We start from the raw sequence: 25,692 nt of genomic DNA on the forward strand, positions 1-25,692 counted from the left end.
TTTCTGAGTCTGCGTGTGTGTTTGTGGATGTGTGTGTGTGTGTGTGTGTGTGTGTGGATGTCAGACTAGACAAACCAAGCATTTATTCCCCGTAGCAGAAGTGTGTGTCATATCCAGGTGAGTGTGACAGATCGGGGGGCCTCTCTATGTTGACAGGGGAGCCAAGGCCATCTTGCTTGTATTATTCATGAGAGCCGGGGATGTCTTCTGTTGGCACGCTGCTTTGGCTCAGCACAGATAGCGCAGCAGCAAAATAATGGGAAGCTGTAGCTCACTGCTGTGTCATCAGCATCACAGTCTTACAGCAGCACCTAGTGCTCGCTGTATGAACACTGAGGGGTTGGGAGACATGCAGCCACACATTCATGAGGTTTTTGAAAATAATTGGTATCGTCTATATAAAGAATTTCTCTTTCTGTACTTATATAATAATAATAATAATAATACTTGAATAAAAGTACATTGCAAAGAAGAATATGTATCCTTGGTGGTTTTTGTGTTTTTGTAATTTCCACAGTCCTGAAATCTGTTACATGACCTCATGAATTTCACACTTAAACTGATTAGTTTAACGTCCTACTTAACACTGCTAATAAGCACTAGCCTGTAACACTGCAGTGTTGATACTTGTACAGGCTTTAGGTTGATGTCTCTGTCTCTAGGGTTCAAGCTCAGGTTCAACGTCCATGTTGCCAAATCTCTGATCCTGGGTGTCTACTGTTGTTGCATTATATATTTAAAAAGATAGTGCTGTATTTTATGGCAGTATTGGATCATCGATGTGAAGTACTTGTATTTAAAACTGCACAAATAAATATTTTTAAATAAACAGTGGCTCACAGACTATGTGTAATGTTGAAGGTGTCACTCGTGGTGATAATGTTGCTCTGTGTCTACCGGGTGTGTAAGTATTTTGTTTCTGCCAACACGGCAACCATAACAACTTTATAAGGTGTTAATATGTCACCGTTGTGTTTTCAGCTTATTTCATTGCCTCGAAGTGGCAAGAAACGTTAATTTAGCAGCTTTAATTTGCTTGATTCACCAAAAACAAACATTCCTGTATTGTTATTTTAAAAACACAAATACACATATGAAAAAATAAAATTACACAAACTGTGATTGAGGATTTTATCCATATCATCCACTCTTAGTTCAGAATTTACTTTAATATAGTACAAATATGAGGTACTTGAGTATTTTCTTTTCATGCCATGAAATATTGTACTTTTTACTCCACTACATTTATTAGTCAACTGACAGACTATTAATTGGCAGCTATTGTGTTAATCATTTCAGTCTTTGTTTGTGCAAATTCATTTTTGTGCCCTCACTCTGTCTTCTCTTCATACACCAAAGCATGTGCAAGTATGTTTTTGGAGTGTGGATGATGAGGTTCACGCATGGGCTGCATGGTTCACCTTCTAATAATCGTGTTTCCGACAGTCTGTGAAAGCAGCATTAGCTCCGTCAACTTGTTGCAGCACCAGAGAAACGCCCCCCTCCTGCCTCTCGCCTCTCTCCGTGTATTTTAGCTGAAGCTCGGCCACACTTCACCCACTAGCTCGCTGCTACTCAGAACATAAACATGGCTGCCAACCGGGTGATCGTGTACGGCGGAAGAGGCGCCCTGGGCTCAAAGTGTGTCCAACATTTCAAATCTAAAGGATGGGTGAGTGACAACAGTCAACCTTAAACCCCGGATGCTAGCTTAACTCTGCTAAATGCTAACTGCGTTTTCTCTCTATGACACTTAATAGTGGGTCGCCAGCATCGACATGGCTGCAAACGAGGAGGCAAACGAGAACGTGTTAGTGAAGATGAGTGAATCTTTCACCGAGCAGGCGGGACAGGTGAGCCGCAGATGACATTATGAATTAACGCGTTTGATGTTTCTGTTGCTTAAATGCCAAACCGAAGAGCTAACAGACACCAGCAAAGAAGCTACGACCAGCAGCTAAAGTTTATCTTACGCTATGAATCCAGTAGATCATAAATTTGATTTGTTTATTGTTTTCTTGTGTTATTTTCAGTGTTGTTTGGCTAGAAAATGCGTATTCTAATGCTGCATTCAAGAACATTGGAAAAGAAGGGGGAAAATCGGGTGCTTTTTGCAAGTAGAACTGATAAAGTGGCTGTGAGTGTAATAAGCATAATTTTAAATTTTCACCAGGACGTCGCCGTTTTGGCAGCTTTGTTTGATGGCAAATCAACATTTTGTTACAGCTAGTGGGAGATTGTTTTTGTCTTTATTTAGCTAATTTACATATCTATATCATGTCTCATGTATGTACAGTTGTCTTTGACATCCTATCATAGGTCATACTTGTATTTTTCTTTTTTGCAATAAAGGTTATTAAGAAATCACCTGTATGCTGCTGTAAATGGATTCAAATGTCCTCCTTTTCTTTGTTGACCTGAACGCAGCATAAAACATGTATTCAAAACTTCCAGCTGGTGTGTGAGCTGAAAGGTAGTCAACATTCAACAGCCGTTCGCCCTGTTGCTTCATGAAAAGGTGTTCGTAGTTATCTCTCGTTCTGTGCAGGTGACGACAGATGTGGCTCAGTTGCTAGGGGAACAGAAAGTGGATGCCATCTTGTGTGTGGCAGGAGGATGGGCGGGAGGAAGCTGTAGCTCCAAAGGTCAGAGTTCAACCTTTTTGTTTGCTGTAACATTAATCATCAGCCATTTATGTCCTGCAGCAATTCATGCTTCAATTTAAACTTAGCCTAAATAAACTGTAATGATGCGATTTATATTTATGTAATCTGAGAATGTAAGTTCATTCTTGTCTTTGGGAACAATATGTGTGAATTGTGATGTGGTGGTTTAAAAACGACAAAAAACAAAGGGGCTGTTGAATGTGACTTAAAGGTTTTTTGTTTGAACCCTCCAGCTCAGTGATCTGGAAGTCTGGTTCTTTATGTCCAGGGAATTGCCCAAATGTTATTCTGCCAGTTAGTTTATTGCAATTATCTCACAGCTAGCATGAAAAACTATCTGCCAGTAAAAGGAAACCAGCAGTTACTAAGCACCAGAATTGATATCTGTATTAGCACCTTTTTTACCTTTTTTTATTTTATTTTATTTTTTTTTTTTTAAAGGAATAGTTTGATATTTTGGGAAAATACGCATACTCACTTTCTGGCAGAGGGTTATATGAGATTAATACCATCCTCTGGTCTGTACGGTAAGGAAACAGCTAGCCTGGCTCTGTCCAAAGGTAACAAAGTTCACCTACCAGCACCTCTAAAGCTCACTGATTAACATGTGTCTTGTGGTTTTAATCCATTCAAAAACTGCAGTGTAAAAAATTAATTATTTTTCATTATTTTTATGTGCTGGACTTTTTCTTGCCTCCGAGCAGTTGTCAGGCAACCAGCGGAGACGCAAGGAAGCTTCTGGTCCCAGCCAAGAAATAATCAAGTACATAAATCCAGATAAAACAAAGATTTGTCGTGTTTACACTTTGGTTGTTGTACAGATTAAGAAGATGAGATATAACATGTTGATAAGTGAGCTTTGGCGGTTCTGGTGGGCAGGTTTTGTTACTGTTGGACAGAGCCAGGCTAGCTGTTTCCAGTCTTTATGCTAAGTTAAGCTAAGCGGCTGCCGGCTGTAGCTTCATATTTAACAGGGTGGTATCGTCGATCTTCTCATGTAACTCTCTGCCAGAAAGTAAATAAGCGTATTCCCCAAAATGTTGAACTATTCCTTTAAAGGCCAGCACTAAATAAGGAGATGCATAGATGGAATAAGCATGTTGTATAAATTATGAAGATACCAGCAAATTAAATTGACTCTTTCCTTTTTATAATTATTTTCCATGTCTCTCTTAGATTTATACAAAAACACAGATCTGATGTGGAAACAGAGTGTGTGGACCTCCACTATCTCCAGCCACCTCGCCACTCTGCACCTAAAACCAGGTGGACTCTTGACTTTGGCCGGAGCCAAAGCAGCCCTGTCAGGCACCGGAGGTAAGGCACACATTAGTGTTTACCGTTCTCATCGTGATGACCTGGTTTGGCCACTGGTCACGTCAAGGTTGCAGGCAGACTTTGATGTATTGCAGACTTCATTGTGGCTATGTCTTTGTTGTCCAACCTGCCAATTCAAATAATGTAGGTAATAGAAAATGCTGCAGGGCTTTGACGAGGGAATTGGCATACTGATCAGAGACGTGGGGGATCTCACGCAGCTCACAACAGTGTGAGGGAAAAGGTGTCAATAAAATGGATCCAAGAAACCAAACAAGGGGGAAAAAGATAGAGTAGCGGATGAGCTCTTTGGAAGCAGTGGTGCTCAGTGGTCTGTTTCATAAACAGAAAGTCAGTGGATTGATGCCCTCAACGGCCTGTTTGTCCGTAGGCAACCTACAAGGGCTTTCCACAAGGATCTGGAGCAGCTAGGGGCGTCTGGGGGAATGAAATGGCAATGGAAAAAAATACATAAGCATTCTAGGACATTTTTAAACGTGAGGCATTGCCGACATTTTCCTCATATTACGTTTTAATGCTTACTGCGCAATCTTCAAGTTGCTGCTACCGGTGTTTTCCGGAGTAGTCCGTCTAATGAGGATGTCCCCTGTCTGTGCAGTCAATGCAATTGTCAAACGCTGAACGCTCTGCAGGACAGTCAGCTGCACACACATTCATATATAGAGTCTGTGGGGCAGGACTGACACAGACTCATAGGCACAAAACAACGAATGAATGAAATAGGACTGGTTGACGTAAAATCAAGCTGCTATAGAGACGATGATGCTATCAGGTTTATTTTCTGAGACTATAGAAAGCTCCTCCACAGCCACAGAAGACTTGATACGACAGGCTGAGTAATACTGATCATGACCAGTAAACTTCATGTGTCAAATCGTTGGAGTGCCCCTTAAAGTTTTTCTAGTACTTTTTTAAATATAAACAATAGAGCTTAAACGCAAAGTCGATGGAAAGTAAATAATTCGGCAACTATGTTTACAATCAGTTAATAGTACACCGAACAGTGATAGTTGCGGCTTTTCTTTGTCATATATGAGTCAACTGAATATCTTCGTGTTTTGGACTGTTGGTTGGACAAAATTCTCAATTTCAAGACTTAATCTGGTTTTCTGAGATGGTATTGTTTCACTATTTTTTTGACATTTCACAAACTATTGAGAAAATGGCTCACTATAGAGCAGGAATTATACTTGAGCAAAGACCTATGCAGAGAAACGTGTTATTGGTAATTAAAAGTCATGAACATCACACAAGCAACATCTGTTATTCGCCATTTATACATAATATACTTACTACATAAGGACGGTTTATGTCAATGTCTTTCAGTCTAAAGAACATAATTGATAACATTGATTTATCGCTCAGCTGTGGAATTGAATGAAGTGACGCTTGCAGAAATCTTATCAACATGCTTGTGTGCCGGTGAATTTCATTCTGCCTGTAGTTAACCATTGTGACAGCAGCCTGCCTCACGTCAGCCTCTGTGGCATCCAGAAAGGCTTTGGTGCCATGTGATGTCCCCCCCCCTTCCTCCCTGTATCCAAGCCAACCATGTGATGGGCTGAGATCCAACTCTACAACACAATACAAAGCTCTGGCTCAGCAGTCGGCACAAGCCTCACAAGCTCATTGGCTGCTGGCTTAGGAAGATAATGACTCAGCAGTTGTGGCTCCGCTCGCATTATGTATGTTAACGGCACTGATGCAGTTTAATATCTATTGTTCTCGCTTGACTGAGCTTGTGTTTATGTAGGAAGCTGTCCCTTTTTTCATATCTGTGTGGTTTAATTAAATGTGAGTGAATATCAAGAACTAAATGTTAAGAAATGTAAGGAACACTGATGAGAGGTACTCATGTTCATCCTTTCTTCTGTGTGCTTCAATCAAACAAAGTGAGTTAATGAGGAAAGCAGATTAGGATGGCTATTTATTTATGAAAGAATACAAAGTTAAATGTTGGAAGAGAGAACCAACCAACATCTGGAGGTTTCCCTTCAAAGTATCATGTCAGCAAGTAAACAGGTGATTTTAGGATTGACCAAATGTTCTGGCCAGTATAGAAAAACATGTTTCCTGTCCTGAATCAATTGTGTTTTGGTAGTGTCCATCAGAATAATAGATTACCTTTTACTTGAACTTAAAAGGTTACAGACCAAGAAAGTCTTGTCAAACCACGTGAAGGGCTTTTTAATAATCCTAACCTTTTCATTTAGGATTTAAAACAGAGGTCGAACCCCAGAGGGAGTTAGCGCTGGGGTCTTCTCTGTGATCTCCATGTGACTTGTATTATTATTTTTATAATCCCCATCTGATTATCCTCTAAAATATGCAAAAGATAGCTTTCAGTGTTCAGATGCACAGCAAACAATGTTATTATTCACTCTATTCAAGCAACCTGTTGCCTCTTAACTTCCACACAGAAGCCCAGTCCGGTTTTCATTCTTAAGTCCAGTAGATGATCAGTGAAATAACAGTAACATAGTAACATAGCTAACTGAACCAAATGACAAAGCTAAAGTTAGCTAGCTATAATCTGACTTGTTTAGAGTTAGACTGAATATAAAGAGTGAAGAATAAAGAGGCAGTGGAAGGAGTCAACACGCCTGTCGTAACACTTGATAATGATGTAAACTGGGAAGATTTTAAGTTACATTTCACAAAAATAACACACTATATTTCCAAAAGACAATAATGGTCATAATGTTCACGATGCATCCCTAAATCGTGCTTGATTTTGCTCTTTGAGGAAAAACAAAAACTTGTAATAAAAGCCATGTCACCACCTCTTGTTCCTATTGGTCGGTTCTTCTGTTAGCCTGTCGTAAGATTGGTTTAGTGGGGTGGGCAGATGCTTAGCCTTCTTTGGAAAGCCTGTTTTATGTTGATGAATGTTTCCAGATGCTGAAGCTGTGAAACATTCCTACGAGTTATCCAGATTCATGTAGAAAGATGGTGTAACAGACTAACTAGAGAGAAGAGAACCAGCAGTGACGGATGTTTTATATGTAGTCAGTTAATTTACTGTGATTCATTTACTTCTTGCCTATTAAAGCCTGTATACAACACAAACTTATACCTCACTGTGAGGGTTGCATTTTGCCTGGTTTCTACTTCAGTTTTAAAAGTCTCAAAATGTTCCTTCCATAGATTCTCCGATGTTTTTCCACTTGACCTCTCTCTACTAAATCAATGTCATCCACTCCTGGGCACAGTGTGGGATGCATTTGATGTGGTCTTTGTTGCCTTTTCAAACTGAATTTCCTCCAGGACACTAAAAGAAATATTTCTATGTGTGATCCCCAGGCATGGTGGGCTATGGGATGGCCAAAGCTGCCGTCCACCAGCTGTGTCAGAGTCTTGCAGCAAAAAACAGTGGGATGCCGTCAGGAGCTGCTGCTGTGGCGATACTACCGTAAGTACTGCAACAAAATGTTGTGTGCACACAGGATGCACATTTAGTCCTGAGGTGATGATTTGAAACCATTTTTTGAATGAATAGTCCACCAAAAATCTCTCTCGAGTATGAAAAGCTGTCTGTCTGGAGGGTATCTGTCTGTGGATTACTCTTCTGTGGCGAGCAGCTGTAGTCGGCTCGGATTCACAGCAGTTACAATCCATGGCACGGAAGAAACGAGTCAAAAAGTATAATAACATTCATGGAAACTTCTCAAACCTCATCTGCAGCATCATTTGCTTGCTTACAGAGGATTCGACACTCCAAAAGATGTTTTCTGTGGAGTATTCTTTTTAAAGGTCAACAGAATCATTAAGCATTCTTCACAGTGAAATGAGCACTTTACTACAAACCAAGCCTACTGCTGGTGAAATTGTCTCAACCCGCCATTTTAATCTACTTTGGCTGAAAAAAGGCTGTTAACTTTGAATTCCACCTGCGTCTGTGGAAAAAGTAAGGAAAAGGTCAGGGAAGCTGCAAGATTAATTTATTAGTTGATGGAAATTAATCGTCCATCAACTCAAATTTGATCATAATTTAGTTTAATTCATTTTTATGATTTGATGATAGTAATATTTGTTGTATTTGCTAGTATTCTGATGATAAACTGAATATATATATTTTGGTATTGGACTGTCACAATTTTCTGACATTTCGCAGAAAAACGATTAATTGATTCGTCAAGAAAATAACATCTACAATGAAAATGGTTATTAGTTGCAGCCTTGATATTTATTGCCCATGCAGTTAAACTATTTTAGGCCTTGGGCTGACACTAAAATGAGGAAAAACTGAACAGAAGAGAAGGTTTGAGGGAAAACTATTCGATTTCAATAGCCTGAGATGTTGTAACATGATGCTAGTAAACTGCACACAGCACGTTCATGTTTACCGCTTTGTGACAAAGGGACCAGATGTTTTTGTTTTTTTCCCCCCTGGATGGAGCGCTCACGCACTGCTCGTTGTATGTTATTGCGTTTTTTTTCTTCTGAATTTTATTAGTTCTTGTTGGCAGACAACAGATTTCTTGCTCGAGTCCAGCAACAGAATTTTATTAACACAACAGGACAAATATGCAGGTTTCAGCTAATGTGGATGGGATTCTCTATTCTGCCTCGTTCTGTGCTTTAGGTTGAGAGAAGTGGTGTATGTTTTACTTTAACGTGTAGCACAGTGCAGCTTTAAATACGCCAACAATGCAGGCAGCCAGAAACAGGAGAGAGGATGAAAGCTATTGTGCTGTAAAACTGTGCCTCCGTACTCCTTTTGTTATGTTCGATGGATACGTGCTCGGTGAAGATAAGCTGCAGGAATAAAAGATGGATAAGGCCGTCGATTTCACCCAGTAGATCTGCGCCTGTGCACATGATCTGTTTTAGATGAATGACGCACACTGTATCCTTTGCGTCGTCGCCTCCTCTGTCCCGCTTATTGAATTTTAAAACCAGTGTTTTTGCAATGTCATCGTGAGAAGCTAGAAATGAGTTTTCAGGGGTGTATCTTGCTCCTGATCTCTCTTTGGTTGTATTCTCCACCAGCATGAGGCTGGACTGAGTCTGCCTCTCCAGCATGCTGTCACATCTGTTCAGCATTAGCTCCATGACTTGCATTTTTGTTGCAGCCTGTATCCCCCAACCCCCTCGTGCTGCTGCAGCATCATGTGCTAACACTATATACAGAGTGTAATACTATAAAGGCCGTATAATCGTCAGAAAAAAAGGCCTGTTTTGTTTTGTAGAAGTGAAAGAAAGTTGGGGTTTTTTAAAGCATGTATAGTAAGAAAATAATATGTATATAAATATTAACACCCCTCTCTACAGTTAAATACTGCTTGATAAAAAAATGTGTTCTTGTACTTAAATGTATGTATATTGTTTAAACATCATGACGATTCCCCCCAAAATCCTCCAGTTCACCAAGGTCAGGATGTTTTGTTATTTACAAGCTGTTACATGGAGACATTGCATGTTAATATTAGCATGCGTGTACTAAAGGTGACATGGAAAGCGTGCTGTGTAATTCACCACCGTGATATTTGAACTCATGAATATTATAATAAAACAGAAACATGATGCAAATGACTGAATCTTTTTTTTTTTCCTGGACACCTCGTGTCTGTGTGGAGATGCTGCAGTCTGCCAGCTCTCCCTCTCTGCCACTTAGACGCTGCTGTTCTCCCTGATTGTCATCTGACTTAATTTGACAGGGTTACCTTGGATACGCCAATGAACAGGAAGTTCATGCCTGATGCGGATTTCAGTTCCTGGACCTCGCTGGAGTACATCGCAGAGTGAGTGCTGAGACGAATAATGATTCATAGTGTTGTTTACAGGCTGTAGAGAGCTCTGTAAAAATGATTGTATTTTGGAATGGGATGCTCATATCATCCTTTCATCAGTGTAACTGTACCAAATGGTTGACTTGCAGTGTTTCTTCTGCTCTCGAATTTTAAACTACATCATAAAAACACAATGATTTTCATAGATCTTTGCATTAAGATGTTTCCATTAAAAGCTTGTTATTAAGGAAAATTTCACCTTACAATGTGAAATTACATTATCAGTCTTCAAAGTTCAGTGCTCTAAATGACCATTTTATAACCACTCACTCCTGCTACATGTAGCCAAATACTGTACTTCTAGTGATCTCCTTTATCTCCCAAAATGCTGGAACACTAATCTTTTGCGTTCAATGCAAGGTAGGCGTATGGAAATGTACAGTATGTGGCTTGAAAATGCAATAAATTACTGTTTTTAGTCAGTTATTGACCTAAATGTCACAATATAAACATAGCATATAAGGTATATAATATTAGGTCCTAACTATATTCCAAATGTTCTGTGCAGCACACTGAAGACTCTCTCGCCTGTGCCCTGAAACAGTGAACTAAGATCAATTGAATTGAGGACATGATAATATGTGTCTTTCATTCTCTGTTAGTGCCGCACAAGCACAGGCATTGTTCAGGTGGCGTACGACTCTCATCTTCCACATGTCTGTGATCACAGCCGCCCCCCTGCTGACACTGAAACATCCTCATGTATCTCATTTACATGCAGTCCTGTCGAGGCAACTGTTGGCAGATAAATTGCATTTCAGTGTTTGTCCAAAAAACTCTTTGATTCTGAGGGACTGACCCTAAACATCACATTTACCTTTTGATGCTTTAGATCACAGAAACATTTTCAGCTATCAAACAGCATTAAAGTTACTGGAAATATCTGATGTAATATGAGAATACACTGACTGAGCACAGACTACAAACTACATTGCCAGTAGCTATAGTTATAAAGTTATAAAGTTTTTTTCCTTTTTAAAATCACATATTACATACACTTATTTTACATTATATTAAATGACCAGTAATCAAACCTTCCTGAAGTAAAATGGGTCTTCTGTGTGGTTTAAATAAACCCAGGTTCTTGATGTTTGATCATGTATGCACATCAAATTTATTGTTTAAAAAAGAAATGTGACATTTCACCACAAGATGGCAAAATAGATCTACACTGCTCTGACAGTGCCATGTGATTCATGGCGTGTGTTTTTGTTTGTTTTTCTTCATCACTGTAGCTCATCCAGTTTTCTGTCTTTGTAGTGTATTATTTTATACCACATACATTACATCAAAGATTTAATCACACACTACATTACATTACATTAACAGTTTACTTTATTACTTGGACTAACTTCACTAATGCAAACTACAAAAAATAAGGAGTGATGATATTTTTGCATTTATCATCTTTTTAGCAATTCTGAAACTTCAATTTGAATTCAAATCAAATGTATTTATATAGCACGTTTAAAAACAACCAGAATTGACCAAAGTGTTGTAGAAAATGAAATGAACGGCACAACAACAGCGAGTAAAAGACATCAGTAGTAAATGGTAATAAAATAAAATGGCACAATAACAACAATAAATGGTAATAAAAAAATACAAACATCAAGATATGTGAAAAAGGAACAGAATAAAAAGATCAGTTTATAAAAGATTGGGACCTCTAACAGCAACCAAAGGCCAGTGAAAACAGTCTCAATTCACTTCAACAATGTCAGTGGGAGAAGAGAGTTTGATACAAATACACAAGTTTCACTTATTTTATTACAAATCATCTCGTCCCTCGACTATGTTACTTGATTTAATTGAAGTTTTAATAGTGCTGTTTTCAAGAGTACTACAACTCACCTGAATAAACGGCGGCTGCATTGAGACAGCAGTGTGTGTTTACTCTCTGTGTAGGCCGGTGGAGATTAGATAGGATTTGATCCAGTTAGATAATCCCTGAGGAAACAGATGAGGGTCTGAGGACAGAAATAGAAATAATCTGTGTGGCGGAACATCACTCAGAGACAAGATAGAAAAAAGGACAATAAAGCTCTGCGTCTCAAATTACAAACTTCATTCATAAAACCTGCACACGATTATAAATTGAAGATCTTATTTCTAGTACAAATCATCAAGTTCATTATTCAACATCAGGTACCCTCTGTCCGCTAAAAAGTTGATATCCTAGTGCTAATTACAGCTGGCTACGATTTACATTTTTTGTGCTGATACAATACCAGGGTTTTGGTACTAATACCAAAACATTACTTCTTTCAGTACCTTACTGTTTGAAGTATAAACCTTTTTTTTTTATTTTATTTACAAACCCTTTTTTATTTACCAAAGGAAGCCAAAAGTAATGTTTAAAATGTGCAACTGTACAAGAACTTTGCCTAAATAAATAAAATGCAGATGTAAAATTGTGATTAAGATGAGCAAATATCTAATTAAAGACAAGTAAATTACAGTTATTTACCGTAATTTTATACCATGACAACGGAAAGCACTTGTTTCTGATTGGCTGCCAGGTTGTTGTTGTTGTTGTTGTTAATTGTACACCTCAAACAACTGTCACTGTTCTGCAGGTAACCATAGCAACATTAATAGTAATGCGTAGTTACCACTCCCTCAGTGATGAGACTAGCGTGGGTTAAACTGACCAAAATGGACGATTATTTAAACACAAACCTCAATTTTTATATAAATAAAAAAACACACTTCCATGTACATGCTGCAAATAAATGGATATGGTGCATTTAGATTTTTTTAATTCAATTAATTAATTAATTTTAAGTTTACGTAGGCCGTTGAAATTGTATCTACACTCGATGTTTAGCAATGTATAGAACAAACCCTAAAATATAGGGAAACTAAAAGAAACCTGACTGAAACTAAGACCACATATAGTTGTTCTATGTTTATTTCTTTGGCGGTTTGCCTTTACTGGGAGGATATTGGGAATTAATGAGCAACATAGATCCCTGGCCAGAATCTGAATGGGGATATTACAGTTGTATGGCATGCATCATAATATAAATGATGAATATATATTGAACGATGATAGTGAATTACTGCATTCATCTTTGTAGCATCTTATCATACAGATACATCACATGTAGCATCATCTACTACTACTTGTACTGTGTTACATTGACATACAGGTACCTATCTGGGGGATATATGGTATTATAATACTACAGAGTAGAATAGACGTGTGTATAAACAAATGAACATGTTAAGGTTTTGACTGCTTCACAAATGTTGCTACTATTTCTTTGTTTTACTCCAGAATGTTCTTCAACTGGACCACAGGGGTGAACCGGCCGGCTACAGGAAGCCTGATGCAGCTACTGACCTCCGGAGGAGAAACCCAGGCTGTGGCCGCGCAGTAGAGGACAGAGAGGAGACTGTGATGGGGGACGGGAGGAAGGGTGAGGGAGAGATGAAGAGATGGAGAGGCACAGAGATATAGACTGGTAGAGAGACGAGGAGGAGGAGGGGGAGGAGGATATGGGGAAGGAGAGTTATGGAGAGAGATAGGAGGAGTGATGAAGAGGGCGTAGAGGTGAAGAAGAGAGATGGTGACAGAGAGGAACTAAATAGAATAAGGAGGTGAAGAGGAGATGGCTAGATGGGTTTGTTTTGGAGGCCTGAGGAGGAGAGTGGGGGCTTTTATTGCAAATGCAGCCTCACGGCGCCATGTAGCTGTAAATCCCCACAATTATCCCAGTAACAGTCAATCAGACTGTTTAGTCTCCAGTAATGGTGATACACTGTTGTGTATCTCAAGGGTGCACTCTCCACTCTTGCACAACAAGTTTGTGGATTTATTCAAAGTATTCTTTTAAAGATCAGTGAAGTGACTGTGTGGAAGTGATCACTGATTAAGATGCATTTGTTATACAATCCCATAGTAATTCTGTGTCATCGCAGTGTTATTACGTTAATTATAATGTAGGAAATTGCCGAAAATGAAAAAGCTTTCTTAACTTTTTCCCCTGGAGCTTCTGTATTTCCCCACCAGGACCCCCCTACCTCCAAAATGCATATCAACAACTTCATACCTACACTAGCTACAGTTTTCTGTAACATCTTCGTGATTCAACACATGACCGTGTCGGTCCAGAGTGACATGTGAGATCTGTAGACCTTTTTTAGTTTGTACTGTCTATCGTCCCTGAAGGTCCTCTGCCACTGCGGGACCTCAAAAACAAAGATGGCCGCTGTCGCCTCTCAAACGGACAACACGGTTTAAAGTGGAGTGGCCTTATTTTGTGTTTGTATCAAGTCAAAGTGTCCTTGGTGTCCGCGGTATGAAGAAGGTGCTCTGTTCCTGTTGTGGGTTTTCTACGTCGTGTATTGTAACTGTGTCAAATTCACAATAAAATAAATCAAAATAAAAGATCGATTTGAGGTTCAGAGTTCGTTCTTGACCTTTTGGAAACAGCAGCTGACAAAAGAATCTCCCCTCTGGGTCCATTTAGTAGCTGTTCTGGAGCTTTCAGTTATTACACATGTTCGAAATCACCCCGTATTTACCTTTTACAGTGCGCTATATTTACTCTCTGCCATTTTATTTGAGTGAATTCTGAGTTTGAACAGTATGCACAATATATAGTTCCCTCCAAAAGTATTTTCCATGACATGTGCTCTACTTTCTGACAATAACCCACATCTCAATACGTCAAATTTGTTATGTGACTGAGTGAACATGGGATTGATTTCGTACGCTGACCTGCTGGACTTTGCTCAGTTGTTGTGGAATTGTAAATGTTAATGGTGATTTTGTTTTTGTTTCTGAGCACGTAAGGGGCTTCTCGTTCATGTTGGCTTAAAATGTGAAGTTCAGAGTTCATTGTTAAGCTTTGACAAACGTCAGGGTCCATTTAGTAGATTTTCTCGAACCGATGAGGATCATTGAAAGCTCCAGAACTGCGACTAAATTGACCTTGAGGTGAGATTGTTTTGTCAATCAAAGTTAATAGTTAATAAAAAAAAAAGTTGACAGAGTAGTAGTCAGAATCAAATGTGCTGCAATGAGTCATAAAAAACATGATATTCTGTATTTTCTTATTGTCAACAGATCCCTTTAAAAGGCCAAAGCCAACAGTAGTCCATCTTTTCAATTCCTGTATGTAGTTTTTCAGTCCCAAGTCCAGGTAAATCTTTAAAAACGGGTCGTGAACATGGACTATTTTAAGAAAGGCTAAATCATTTCCTAAAACTGAATTGTAGTTTTAGCAAATGAAATGGTGCATTTGTTGGACTATTATGGTCTGGTGAGTATTTCCAGCTGCAGAACGGTGTGTTTTTTTTTGGATCAACTCGAAATAAACTACAGTGGGCTTGTTGGTTGTAATGAAGGAACATGTCACCCAGTGCAACAGTGTGTAGTAGTTTTCGGACAACAGTGGAGCTCTGTGGCACAGAGGAGGGAGCTTTGTCAGACATGTGGCAGACATAACGTCAGGATCTAAATGACCACTAGATGGTGCTCTCTGATAAGAGTCCCACTGCTGCACTGCCAGTCTGTGTTTCCAGTGGAAGTCATATTAATCTGAATATGCGCTGCCATGCATACACTGTATAAAAATAACGTACAGCAGGGCCCTTTTAGCCGTCTCTCTCCTGCACTGAACTGATTGCTGAGCATCCAGGCCTTTCACCTTGGCAAATGCAAATCTCTACATTGCCGACATCTGGGAAGACATCAATTTAAAAGTTGGATTATGACGAATAGATTATTTTACAGCCCCATTCCTCTCTGCACAAAATGTTGTTGTTGTTCAACCAACCCATATATTCACCTTCAGCGTGGACCAGAATGCACATAAATAGACTACGGGGCGGCTGCCTGGGCCTTGAGTCTTAAACTCCACTATTTCTCTGGGCCGGCCACAGTTCCTGGGGACTATATGGCTGTTGACAAGCACCCTGCAATAAATCACAATGCTGAGGATTAATAGGAAAGAGCAAAGCACCCCAGCTCACTGTAGCTGATATGTATTTATTCCAGGTGGCGTAGCAATTCATCTCACTGTGTGTATGCTCTGTGTGTGTTTTGCATGTGTGTGTGAGGGCCTGAGGCGAATTCAACACGTCTATGCATACATTACCTCCCACGATGCCAGCACTATAGAGTGATTGCCCATGGGGATGGAGTCAATGTTTATCACAGAAAGCGTTTCAGCTGATCAAAGATTACCGCTGAGACAGAGCGTGTTGTTCCTGTTTCAGCTGGGGCAGATAAGTTGTCACCCAGCGCCACAGATGCTATTGTTTTGTGCAACGTGAATCTATGAGAAGCAAATTATTTGTATGTCACAGGTGCAGCGGTGAGCTAAAGAGAATTTATCCGTGGTACTCCTCTTTCAAGCTGCGGCAGTGCGTCTCTCACATCTGATGGTGAGTATGTAAATACTGGATGACTGATGTGATTTAAGGACGTCTGTTGTCTCGTTCACACTGTTAAACAAGGAGTCAGGTGAGGTCAACAGCATGCGGAGTGATGGGACGGTGCAGCTAGGTTTTAGCAATATGGATAAAGTCCTCTATCACAATTAACTCACACGTACTTATCCATACATATCATCATATGGTAAACGTAAATGAAAATGTTAAAATAACAAGATTGGAATGGTTTACAAGTGTTGGGACTTGAACTGCAACATCCCTGATTCAAATCTTCCTGGTGAAGGTCGCCATCTTTTTCTTCATTTCCTGTAATTTCTCTACTAAAAACACCAATAAAGGCGTAAAATACCAATAATTTTCTTTTCAAAAGTTTTCACAATATTGATGCTACAATCCAATATAAAGCAGTCGTCTCCAGCGTGTTTTGCACATTTCTTTTTCATCTCATGGTGTAGTGTACATGTCACTCCATACACATTTAACAAGTAATAAGTAATAATTTATGATGTTTTCTTATAAACACGATTCCATTTTGCTTCTTTTTCCTTACAAACTGGCTTCACCACAACAATGAATTAATTTATTGGTCTAAATACTTACTGTACATATAACTGACAGTACTTTTAAGTTATCCTGCTCCTCACCTCAGTCAGATGATCATCTTTTACCTGAGCAAAGGTGATCAACTGTTCACTTGTTTATACCTTTTATGATTTATGATTCCTTTTTGGCCGTACCTGCCTTGGAAAATAATCAATCTATCCATCCATTTAACCACCCAGGTTAAATAAAGGTCAGATGAATGAGGAAATCAAATGTAAGATCAGTTATAATCAGCTGAATGATCCAAAACAGGTGTAGTTAGGAGCTGTGTTTCTGTTCAGTGGCTAGAGAACAGGTGCAGTTGCCTGAATTTGCCTCAAATGGCACAAATTGACGACTAGACCTGGTTCGTTATAAGATTAGCAGTGACAGTTAGCATAACTGACCACACAAAGAGTGTAGTATATCAACAGAAAAACAAAAAAAATGAAGTCACTGTGCAGATTTATACAAAGTAAAACAGAGGTGAGTGCGCAAAAATAACGTAAAACATGTAGGTTACCTGCAGGCAGCATGGCATGACAGGGTTTTGGTGTCAGTAAACCACAAAGTTCAACATGAAATGAAGTGAAACTGGTGCTAATTTGAGGTCAAACCAGCTCATGACCTCCTGCACATCATCCTCTCCCCTCAGCACTTTCTCTTTACTTTACATCGAGAGTCAATAAAAGCTGCTTCAAAATAGATATATTAAAAATGTTTGTGCCAACACGGTGCCTCTAAAAACTCCAAACCGCTGTTTGTGTTGATTCTGTATAATTAGTGATGATAGTTTTCATCTCCAACACTGTTGGGTTTTTCCACATGCTGCATATAAAGCGGTATAATAGAACCTGTGAGAGCATTAGCGTTATTGACAGCGGATTGAGGCTTTCAAGCGCAGGCTGTCTCAGTGATTCATTGTGTGAAGCAGGGAGAAGAGCAGCGTCCAGTCCTGCTTACATGAAACCCCTGGAGGTGAATTTCCTGATTAAAGCCCCTCGTCCCCCAACCGCCCCCCCCCCACCCACCCCCGCCTGCAAACCCCTGCAGTCGTGTGAGCGGATATCTGTGTGTGCACACGCTGGCATGCATGTGTCTTTGTACGAGCATGTGGGTTTAGCGTGCATGCTGCTTTTTTGTGTTGTGTGTGCATATGTGAATTAATGTTGTGTGTACATGTTAGTGTCCGTGATGCACATTGTTTTTGTGCCTGTGTTGTGGGTGCATACTTGCTTGTGTGTATGAATGTTTTTTTATGTGTTTATCAGCCAAATTAGTTCATTTTTGCCTGATTTTGGCTTTTTTTTTAATCGAACAACTTTACATTTTATAATTTGTACACATTTTTATTAAGTCTATTTCTGTCCCTTCTGTAAATCACTTTGTGAGTACAATTTAAGTGCTATATAAATAAATATCTTATTTCTTATCATATGTGCTGATAGATGTGTGTGCATGTATATATTATTTGTGCCTGAGGTTACTTAGGTATGTTTGCATGTCCCTTGTTTTATGAACGTGTATTTCTGTGTGGTTGTGTGTTGTAGAGGTTATGTCTGAGATGGCGGGGCGCCATGTGGAAGCCATTGAGACCTAGAGCAGCAGTGAACATGGAAGGTGAGGCCAGATGGTAGTGGTTAGCCCTTGGCTGCTCCGGGTAACCTGACCTGCAGGGGAGGGACCCCTCTGCCTCCCGAGGACCAGCCGCCACATGTGTTGCGTGAGAGTAAGTCACCCAAAACCCAGGAACCGCCTCTCGGCTTCCTGACTGCCTGTTCTCAGAGTCGAGGCTGTTTTTTTAACCGCGGATCTAAAACAACAAACTAGAAACAGGATCAGACAGGAACAGTTCAGAGACAGGATCACGGAGGATCCTGGGGTCTGATGAAGGTGTTATTAACAGTCTGATTCATGTGTTTGTACTGCATTAGCACTTTATACAGTAGTTAAAGAATATCTTTGTCACGCATTAGTACAGCAGACACTTCTACCTTTAACACAATACTGTAGAGACCAGTAGTGGAATGTTCCTGAGTTATTTACTCAAGTTTCTTTATGCGTCTACTCCCCTACATTTATCTGACATCTATAGTTACTCTGCAGTTTAAGGTCTTTTATACGAAGCATATGTTCCTTGCTGTAGATTAAACTACCCAGTAGTACTTAAAGTAGTTAAAATTGGCTTCATATTGACCAAATACACAATTAAAAGGCTGCTTACAATGTTAATATGTCAGTAACAATAATCCAATATAACAATATATAAATACAACACTCTGTAAGGGGACATTATGTCACTTTTGATACTTTAAGTGTATTTTCCTGACAATACTTCTGTAGTGTTAGTTCTAGCTCGACCAACTAGTCCAATACTACTTCCACATTGATGCATCAGTACTAATAATCCAGTAATACATCTAAAATCACAGAGTTGTTTGTCTCCCTACTTTTGCTTGTGGTACATTTTATTCATTTATTTGTTTGCACACAAAAATACAACTATTACAAAAGATGAGGGATGGAAACACAATTAGAAAACAAAGAAAAAAAGAAAACTGAAATACCTTTTGCTGATAATAGTAAGTTGTTCTTTACTTGAATAAGATTCTGAATGCAGGACTTTTATAATGGAGTATTTTTACACTGTTTTATTACTTTTACTTTACATGTTTTAAGACGAATAAAATGACTCTTGACAAAATAAAATCATGCTCGTTCGTACACGTGTTAAACTCTTTGTGTCAATCACAGCTTTATTGTCATCATACAATACAGAGTTGCACAATTAAATTGCTGTAGCCCCCTACACACTCAAAATATTTGAATTAGAATAGAATAAAACAGTAAAATATGCAATAAAATAGAACAAAGAATATAAAAATGTGGAGGTGGACTTATAATAGTTTCCTCAGTGGAAATGCTGACTTCTACAGTAGCTACATGTATAAACTTTGGCATTATATGTTAAACATATACTGAAATGTTCCCACAGTGAACAGTACACAGGGCGACGACTGGGATCAGGTGGAAATTGAAGTTTATGTTTCCATTGATACACTGTATTTCTCCATCAATCCCTTTCTGTTGCGGCATAAAGAAATGTAGGATCATCCGGTGTATTCAAACAGCCATAATAAGCTGTTTTGTACATAATGAAGACTAATGTTGCTTTCTCTTATAAAACCAGTGTTTTCGGTTGTACCCACCTCGGTCTGTAGATGGCACTAAGTCATAAGTGAACCTGAGGTGTATGTGAGCATAATTAAAATTTGAGTGATACGTTTTTGATTTAATTAAATGCCCCTCAAGCCAGGAACTCACAGCACAGGGTCGACGTGAATAGAGAATTTATTTGTCAAATAGGCAACATCGGGTCCAGGGTCTCTAAAGATCAAGGCGGCTCGAGATGGTACTCAACATCTGCTCAGTGAGAGGTGAGCCACTGTTTGAAAAATCCATGTCAATGAATAAATGATGGGGTGATGAAGACCTGCTCCAGATATTCTTTCAATGCACACAATGATTAAATCACTGAAATCACCAAATCTAGAAAAAGCACTGCACCAGAAATGCAAAAAGTGAGAAGAGAAATCCTGTTGCTGACACATAGAATTTAATCACTCTCGCACACACAGGCAGGAACAACAGAGGCTTCAATGCGTTTGGAGTGTTTTGATTTGTGATTACACTGAAGTTTGGTGGGAACATGTTTTTCGGGCCTGACAGGAACGTCACTTTGACGATGACGACAGGCTGACAGCAGCGGCTCGGTCTGCACGTGGTTTCTGTCAAACTTCTCCTATATATATTATTGTTTTCTGTCCAAGCTGGTATGTACTTTATGCAGTGGAGTACTTAATTCACTATCCATGTCACACCATGTCCCTCTGCATGGTGACCGAGAGTTTTAGCATTTGAAAAAAACGAAATCTTCAGCTGCGAGCAGCTTTTTCCTCAGACAGCATTTCTATATATTTATCTTATTTACCCAAAGGGTTCAGTGTCTTGCTCAAGGACACTTTGACAGGCGGACAGGAGACCAAACCAGCAATCCTGCAATTAATGAGCAACCCGCTCTGCCTCGTGAGCCGCAGCCATCCCACAATATATCAAATACATCAGCTTAAATGTTTTTGTTTCAAAGTAACACTGTGGTTATATCTTAAATATGTTTTATAAGGTGCATGTAGCCTATTGACAGAAAATGTATCCACAACAACAGATTTTGAATAATTAGGCGAACATCAGCTGGATCCAGCATCTAAAACAGGGAGATTTTCTGCTTTTCTCTGTTTTATATGATTTCAAATTGAATATCTTTGGGTTTTGGACTGTTTGTTGGTCAAAACAAGCAATTATAAGGTGTCACTTTGCACTCTGGAAACTTGTATTTGAGATTTTTGATTATTTTCTGATGTTTTTTAACCTAAAGTAGTAGTTCCCAACTGTTTTTGTCCCACCAAAACCTATTAAATCTAGTTTCCTTCATAAACACCAACTGTCATATTCCAAATGTGTTCATTTGAGTTATTTTTAATGCTGTTGATTATAGAAAAATGCATTCTTACTGCTATCACTTGGAGTGGCAGAAGCAACCATTTATCCATTGATTATAGCTATCAGTTAAAGCTTTAAGAACTCAGTTTCAGCAGATGGTGTCCAGGTTGGAGGGCGGCGTGTCTGCTGTTGCTGGTTTATTGTGGCAACAAATATACTGACGATCAGCCTCACACCAACTTGTAATCTAGTTTTACTTTTTTCAGATTAGCTGATCTTTTCCTCATCCAATTCGTGAACCCCCTAGCACCAACAACAGTTGGCCCAATTAAGTGACAGCAATACTGGACAGATTAATAGTTAATGAAAATAATCTTTTGTCTTTTGTCCCTCTAGATGGAAGTCACCCTCACCCCACTGTGTTATGAGGGGAGGTGGTGGTGGAGGAGGAGCATGCCTGGAGGTAACAGGAGCCAACACTGACTCCATACACTCTGGTGTGTTTGGTACAACAGTTTGTGGCTCTGATGCTGCTCATTCTGTTACTGGTTGCTTGTAACATTTGTGATCTAGGAATGGACACGTGTCTCTAGATAAACGCCCAAAGTGTAAATATTTTGTAAAAGCCTCTGGCCCAACTGGACTCAATGATGACAACCTGCAACATCAGAGGGGATGAAGGTAGGCTGCCATTAAAGGTAATAGCCTTGTTGTTAGGCCTGCAGTGGGGGCGGGGTGAGGGTGTGGAGGGCCGGCATCACATGTGACCCATCCAATCACATCTGTCACTTCTGGGACCAGAATTATATAACAGTTTCTTGTTCCTCGTAACAAAGCAGACGGAGCATTTGTTTTCAAATTATGGATCGACGCAGGTTTGAGATGATGGGAGGAAATCGTTAGAAGAAGCAGAACTGTAGCAGGTAACGTCGTGGTACATGAAACATGACTATACGACATGTTTCATGTACCACGACGTTACCTCAATGTATGTTCAATCTTTTTGATGTCTACAACGTCTCCCCGGAGATGCTGGTGTCAACCTTACACACTAACACACACACACACACACACACACACACTAAGTAAACTGAAATACATACACATAATGAAAAATCACCCAGTTGTAGATTTGGGGTTTTCTGTTTCTCAAACTTGATTTTAAAGTTTAAAAGGTTATTTCGTGCGTCCGTGAGTGCGTTTTTCTCCCCAACATAGATTCTTGACTGAAAACGCAGCATTATATGTAAAACTATGCATATATTCAATATGCTGGTATGAAAAGTGAATCTGCATTTATCAGGTAAGGTATGTATTTACATACTGCACATAAGATAGATTGATGGATGGATTATATAAGACCACCCCTCCTGCTCCTATTACCACCCATGTTACAGGTATGCTATTGTGTATATTTCTAGTACTCCTACTACTACAATTATTGTGACTACTTCTGTTAGTACTATCGCTACCACTACTTCTAACTACTGCATTTCTACTGTATTTCAAGGCTTATTAATACTAACAGTCCTATGACTACAACTACTGCTGCTACTACTAAGTGGTGGAAAGTAAAGTACATTATTCTGTACTTAAATACAATTTGGAGGTACTTAAGTATTTCCATTTTACGTGACCTTATACTTCTACTCCACTACATTGTACTCTACTCCACTACATCTATCTGACACCTATAGTTACTAGTTACCCTGTAGATTAAGATTTGACACAAAAAAACATTTGATTGTCTTATAAAACATGACGTTTCTTTTTAAATTTGATTACTCAATAATATATAAAGTAGATCAAATTAGCTCCCTTGTGACCATCTGCAAGATTTAAATGCTGCTTACACATCATATAATATACAAACTAATTCAACATTATGAAGGGGGGGCATTCTGCATAATGAGTACTTCTGATACTTGAACTGATAACTGATAACACATATGTAGTTTTACTTGAGTAAAATCTTGAATCAGGCATTTTATTTGTAATTGAGTATATTTTACAGTGCAGTATTTTTACTTTTTAAATACTCCTTCTACCCCTGCTACCACTACTACTACTGCAGTATGCCATTGCCAAGTTCTTCCACCACAAGGCTACGGACAGTTAGCATGACCATTACTGCCATTACAAATTGTAACTCCCAGTAAGTCTTGATTTGGTGATGTGGACATATACAGCAGGCATCTACGTTAAAGCTGAACTATGTTTGATTAAAAGTGAAATTTTGTTACATATATTATCATGTTTTTATATGAATCATATCCAAACTACATGTTGAAGTATAGTCATTACATTTCTGTTGAAACAGCTGTTACATGTAACCACATATATGTATTTAACTTAATTTGAATTTGCTTAAACGCAAACGGTAACGTACACCAAACTTAATTCATTTTTTCCTCAAAATTTGAGTCATCAGTTGTGCTCAGTATCATGGAACATGATGAAGACCTTGTGACACACTAGAAAGCTCCTGAACAGCCAATAAATGGACCTTGAAATGAGTTTTTTCCAAATTTAACCAAGATGAACTCCCCAAATCAATTCTTACTGGGCTCATACAACTGTTCCTATGAGTAATACTACTACGACTAATGCTACCACTATTACTATAACGATTACTATTACGCTACTGCTACCACAAATGCTTCCACTGTCACTGTGATTTCTAATGCTACCACCCCATTACTGCTTATGCTACTTCTACTTTTAGTTCGATTTTCTCAAATGCTGCTGCTCATGGTTTTAGTGGTTCGTCACCCATTAAAACAACATTTATAAAAGTATTTTAGTAAAATAGTTATTTCCCTCTCCGCTAAAACATCCAACAGCCAGTAGGCCCGTCAAAATCGATGTGGGTGGATACCGCAGGCAGCAGCCAGTCAAATCCAGGTCAGTGGTGGGGGAGGGAGGGTGTGTGTCTGTGTGTGTGTGTGTGCGTGTGTGTGTGTGTGGGGGTGGGGGTGTTGTACTAAACACTGGACGAACGATTTGACCGAAATGAGAGTTTCCATACAAGCAACAGGATCTGACCAAGATAAGCCTCTTGGGAGTCGTGCGGTTCTCTCTCTCAGGGCGGATTAAGCAGACACACGCACACACACACACACACACACACGCACTTCTCTCTCTCTCTGTCTACTGTACACACATCTGTCCATATGTCCTCCTGTCCGTCTCTCTGTCTCTGCCTCTGCTTTCCCCAGGACGGCGCCTCATGCAGAGAAACGGGTCCAAAAAGATCCAGGTTTGGGGATTTTCTGGTTCTTACACATCTGTTTCTCATTTACATCCTGGGTCTAAGATCAGTAAAAGAAAGGGGGCGAAGGTGGGGGCGTTGGGTGGGTGTTGGAGAGCGAGGGGGGATCAGAATCATCTTAAGTCTTCCACATGTTTTTCTTTCGCTATAAATAAAGACTTTGTTTCTAATATGTGAGGTCGAGCATTTTAAAAACATCGGCGCCCACTCTTATTCAATTATTAAAGGCACAGATTCACAACAAATGAGTGTGGTTTTTAAAAAGTGACAGCTAATGTAACAACCTCTGTTGACAAAACAATTATACCACTCCCCCTTGATATTTTCGAGTAATTATCGTATAGTAAACATCAGTGTGGAGACGTGTTGTATCTTAAATTTAAGATAGCCCCACTTTAGTTGCGACTGGTCATGATTTCAATCAAAGATATCCAAATAATCTTAAAGTAAGAATTACCTAGTCAAAATGCCCCCCTCAGTTACTGTTGCTATGCCTTAAGTTTTTCAGTCTCGTGCAGCACATATGACACTTTACTATGATAACGGGCAGATTTATCTCTTGAAATTCTTAGGATTTTTTTTCAAAACAATGACTCCTTGATTTCAGACGGAGCAAGACAAAAGCAGGCTTCTCATTTCTAATGACGCCTGTCGCTGGTAGCTGTTGCTAAGCTAACATTAGCTCCGTGAGTTGATTGAAAACACAGTCTCGAGGTTAGTTTTTAATGTGTCAAGCTGACTCGTTTCAAAATGGGAAACCTGTAAAAGTGGATCTTAAATACACACTTGATCGCTACATACATGATATCATGCTAACAGACTGCGGGCTAAAGCTAATGTCCAAGGCAAAAAGTCAGCATTTTCAAATAGGCTATATAGCCATATACTGGGGAACGCATATTTAAGGGAACATACACAGATTCAGTTTAGCTATAATTGCATTTCTTGGAAGATATATTACCAAAAAAGATATGTGAAATTCTGTCAAAATGTCATTGTCAGATATGTAATTCAGAATTTTGACTAAAACAAATCAGCTGTGCACGACCGGCTTCTGATGCAAGCCTTTGCAATGGACTCTGGCCCCCAATTATTGGTTTTGAGAGCATCCATGGTGGTGGCTGTGAAGAAAATA

General features: G+C 39.3%; 1 protein-coding gene across 2 annotated transcripts; it reads left to right on the forward strand.

Moving 5' to 3' along the window:
* Positions 1-1,512: 1,512 nt before the first annotated feature.
* On the forward strand, positions 1,513-14,198 carry qdpra (quinoid dihydropteridine reductase a). 2 transcript variants are annotated; one of them, XM_070913164.1, is made up of 7 exons: positions 1,513-1,672; positions 1,761-1,853; positions 2,549-2,645; positions 3,843-3,983; positions 7,308-7,416; positions 9,665-9,748; positions 13,080-14,198. In XM_070913164.1, exons 1-7 carry the CDS (start codon positions 1,589-1,591, stop codon positions 13,180-13,182), a joined length of 711 nt encoding a protein of 236 aa, XP_070769265.1. In that variant the 5' UTR covers positions 1,513-1,588; the 3' UTR covers positions 13,183-14,198. The 2 variants fall into 2 exon arrangements, with proteins under 2 accessions (XP_070769265.1, XP_070769266.1); XM_070913165.1 differs by lacking the exon at positions 1,761-1,853.
* The last annotated feature ends 11,494 nt before the right edge of the window (positions 14,199-25,692 follow it).

Source organism: Enoplosus armatus, chromosome 10 (assembly GCF_043641665.1).
Source record: "Enoplosus armatus isolate fEnoArm2 chromosome 10, fEnoArm2.hap1, whole genome shotgun sequence".
NCBI classification, from domain to species: domain Eukaryota; kingdom Metazoa; phylum Chordata; class Actinopteri; order Centrarchiformes; family Enoplosidae; genus Enoplosus; species Enoplosus armatus.

Coding starts and splice junctions, on each gene's coding strand:
- qdpra (XM_070913164.1), top strand. CDS start 1,589: ATGGCTGCCAACCGGGTGATCGTGTACGGCGGAAGAGGCGCCCTGGGC. Junction 2,646..3,842: donor AGGAAGCTGTAGCTCCAAAG/GTCAGAGTTCAA, acceptor TGTCTCTCTTAG/ATTTATACAAAAACACAGAT. Junction 7,417..9,664: donor GCTGCTGTGGCGATACTACC/GTAAGTACTGCA, acceptor TTAATTTGACAG/GGTTACCTTGGATACGCCAA.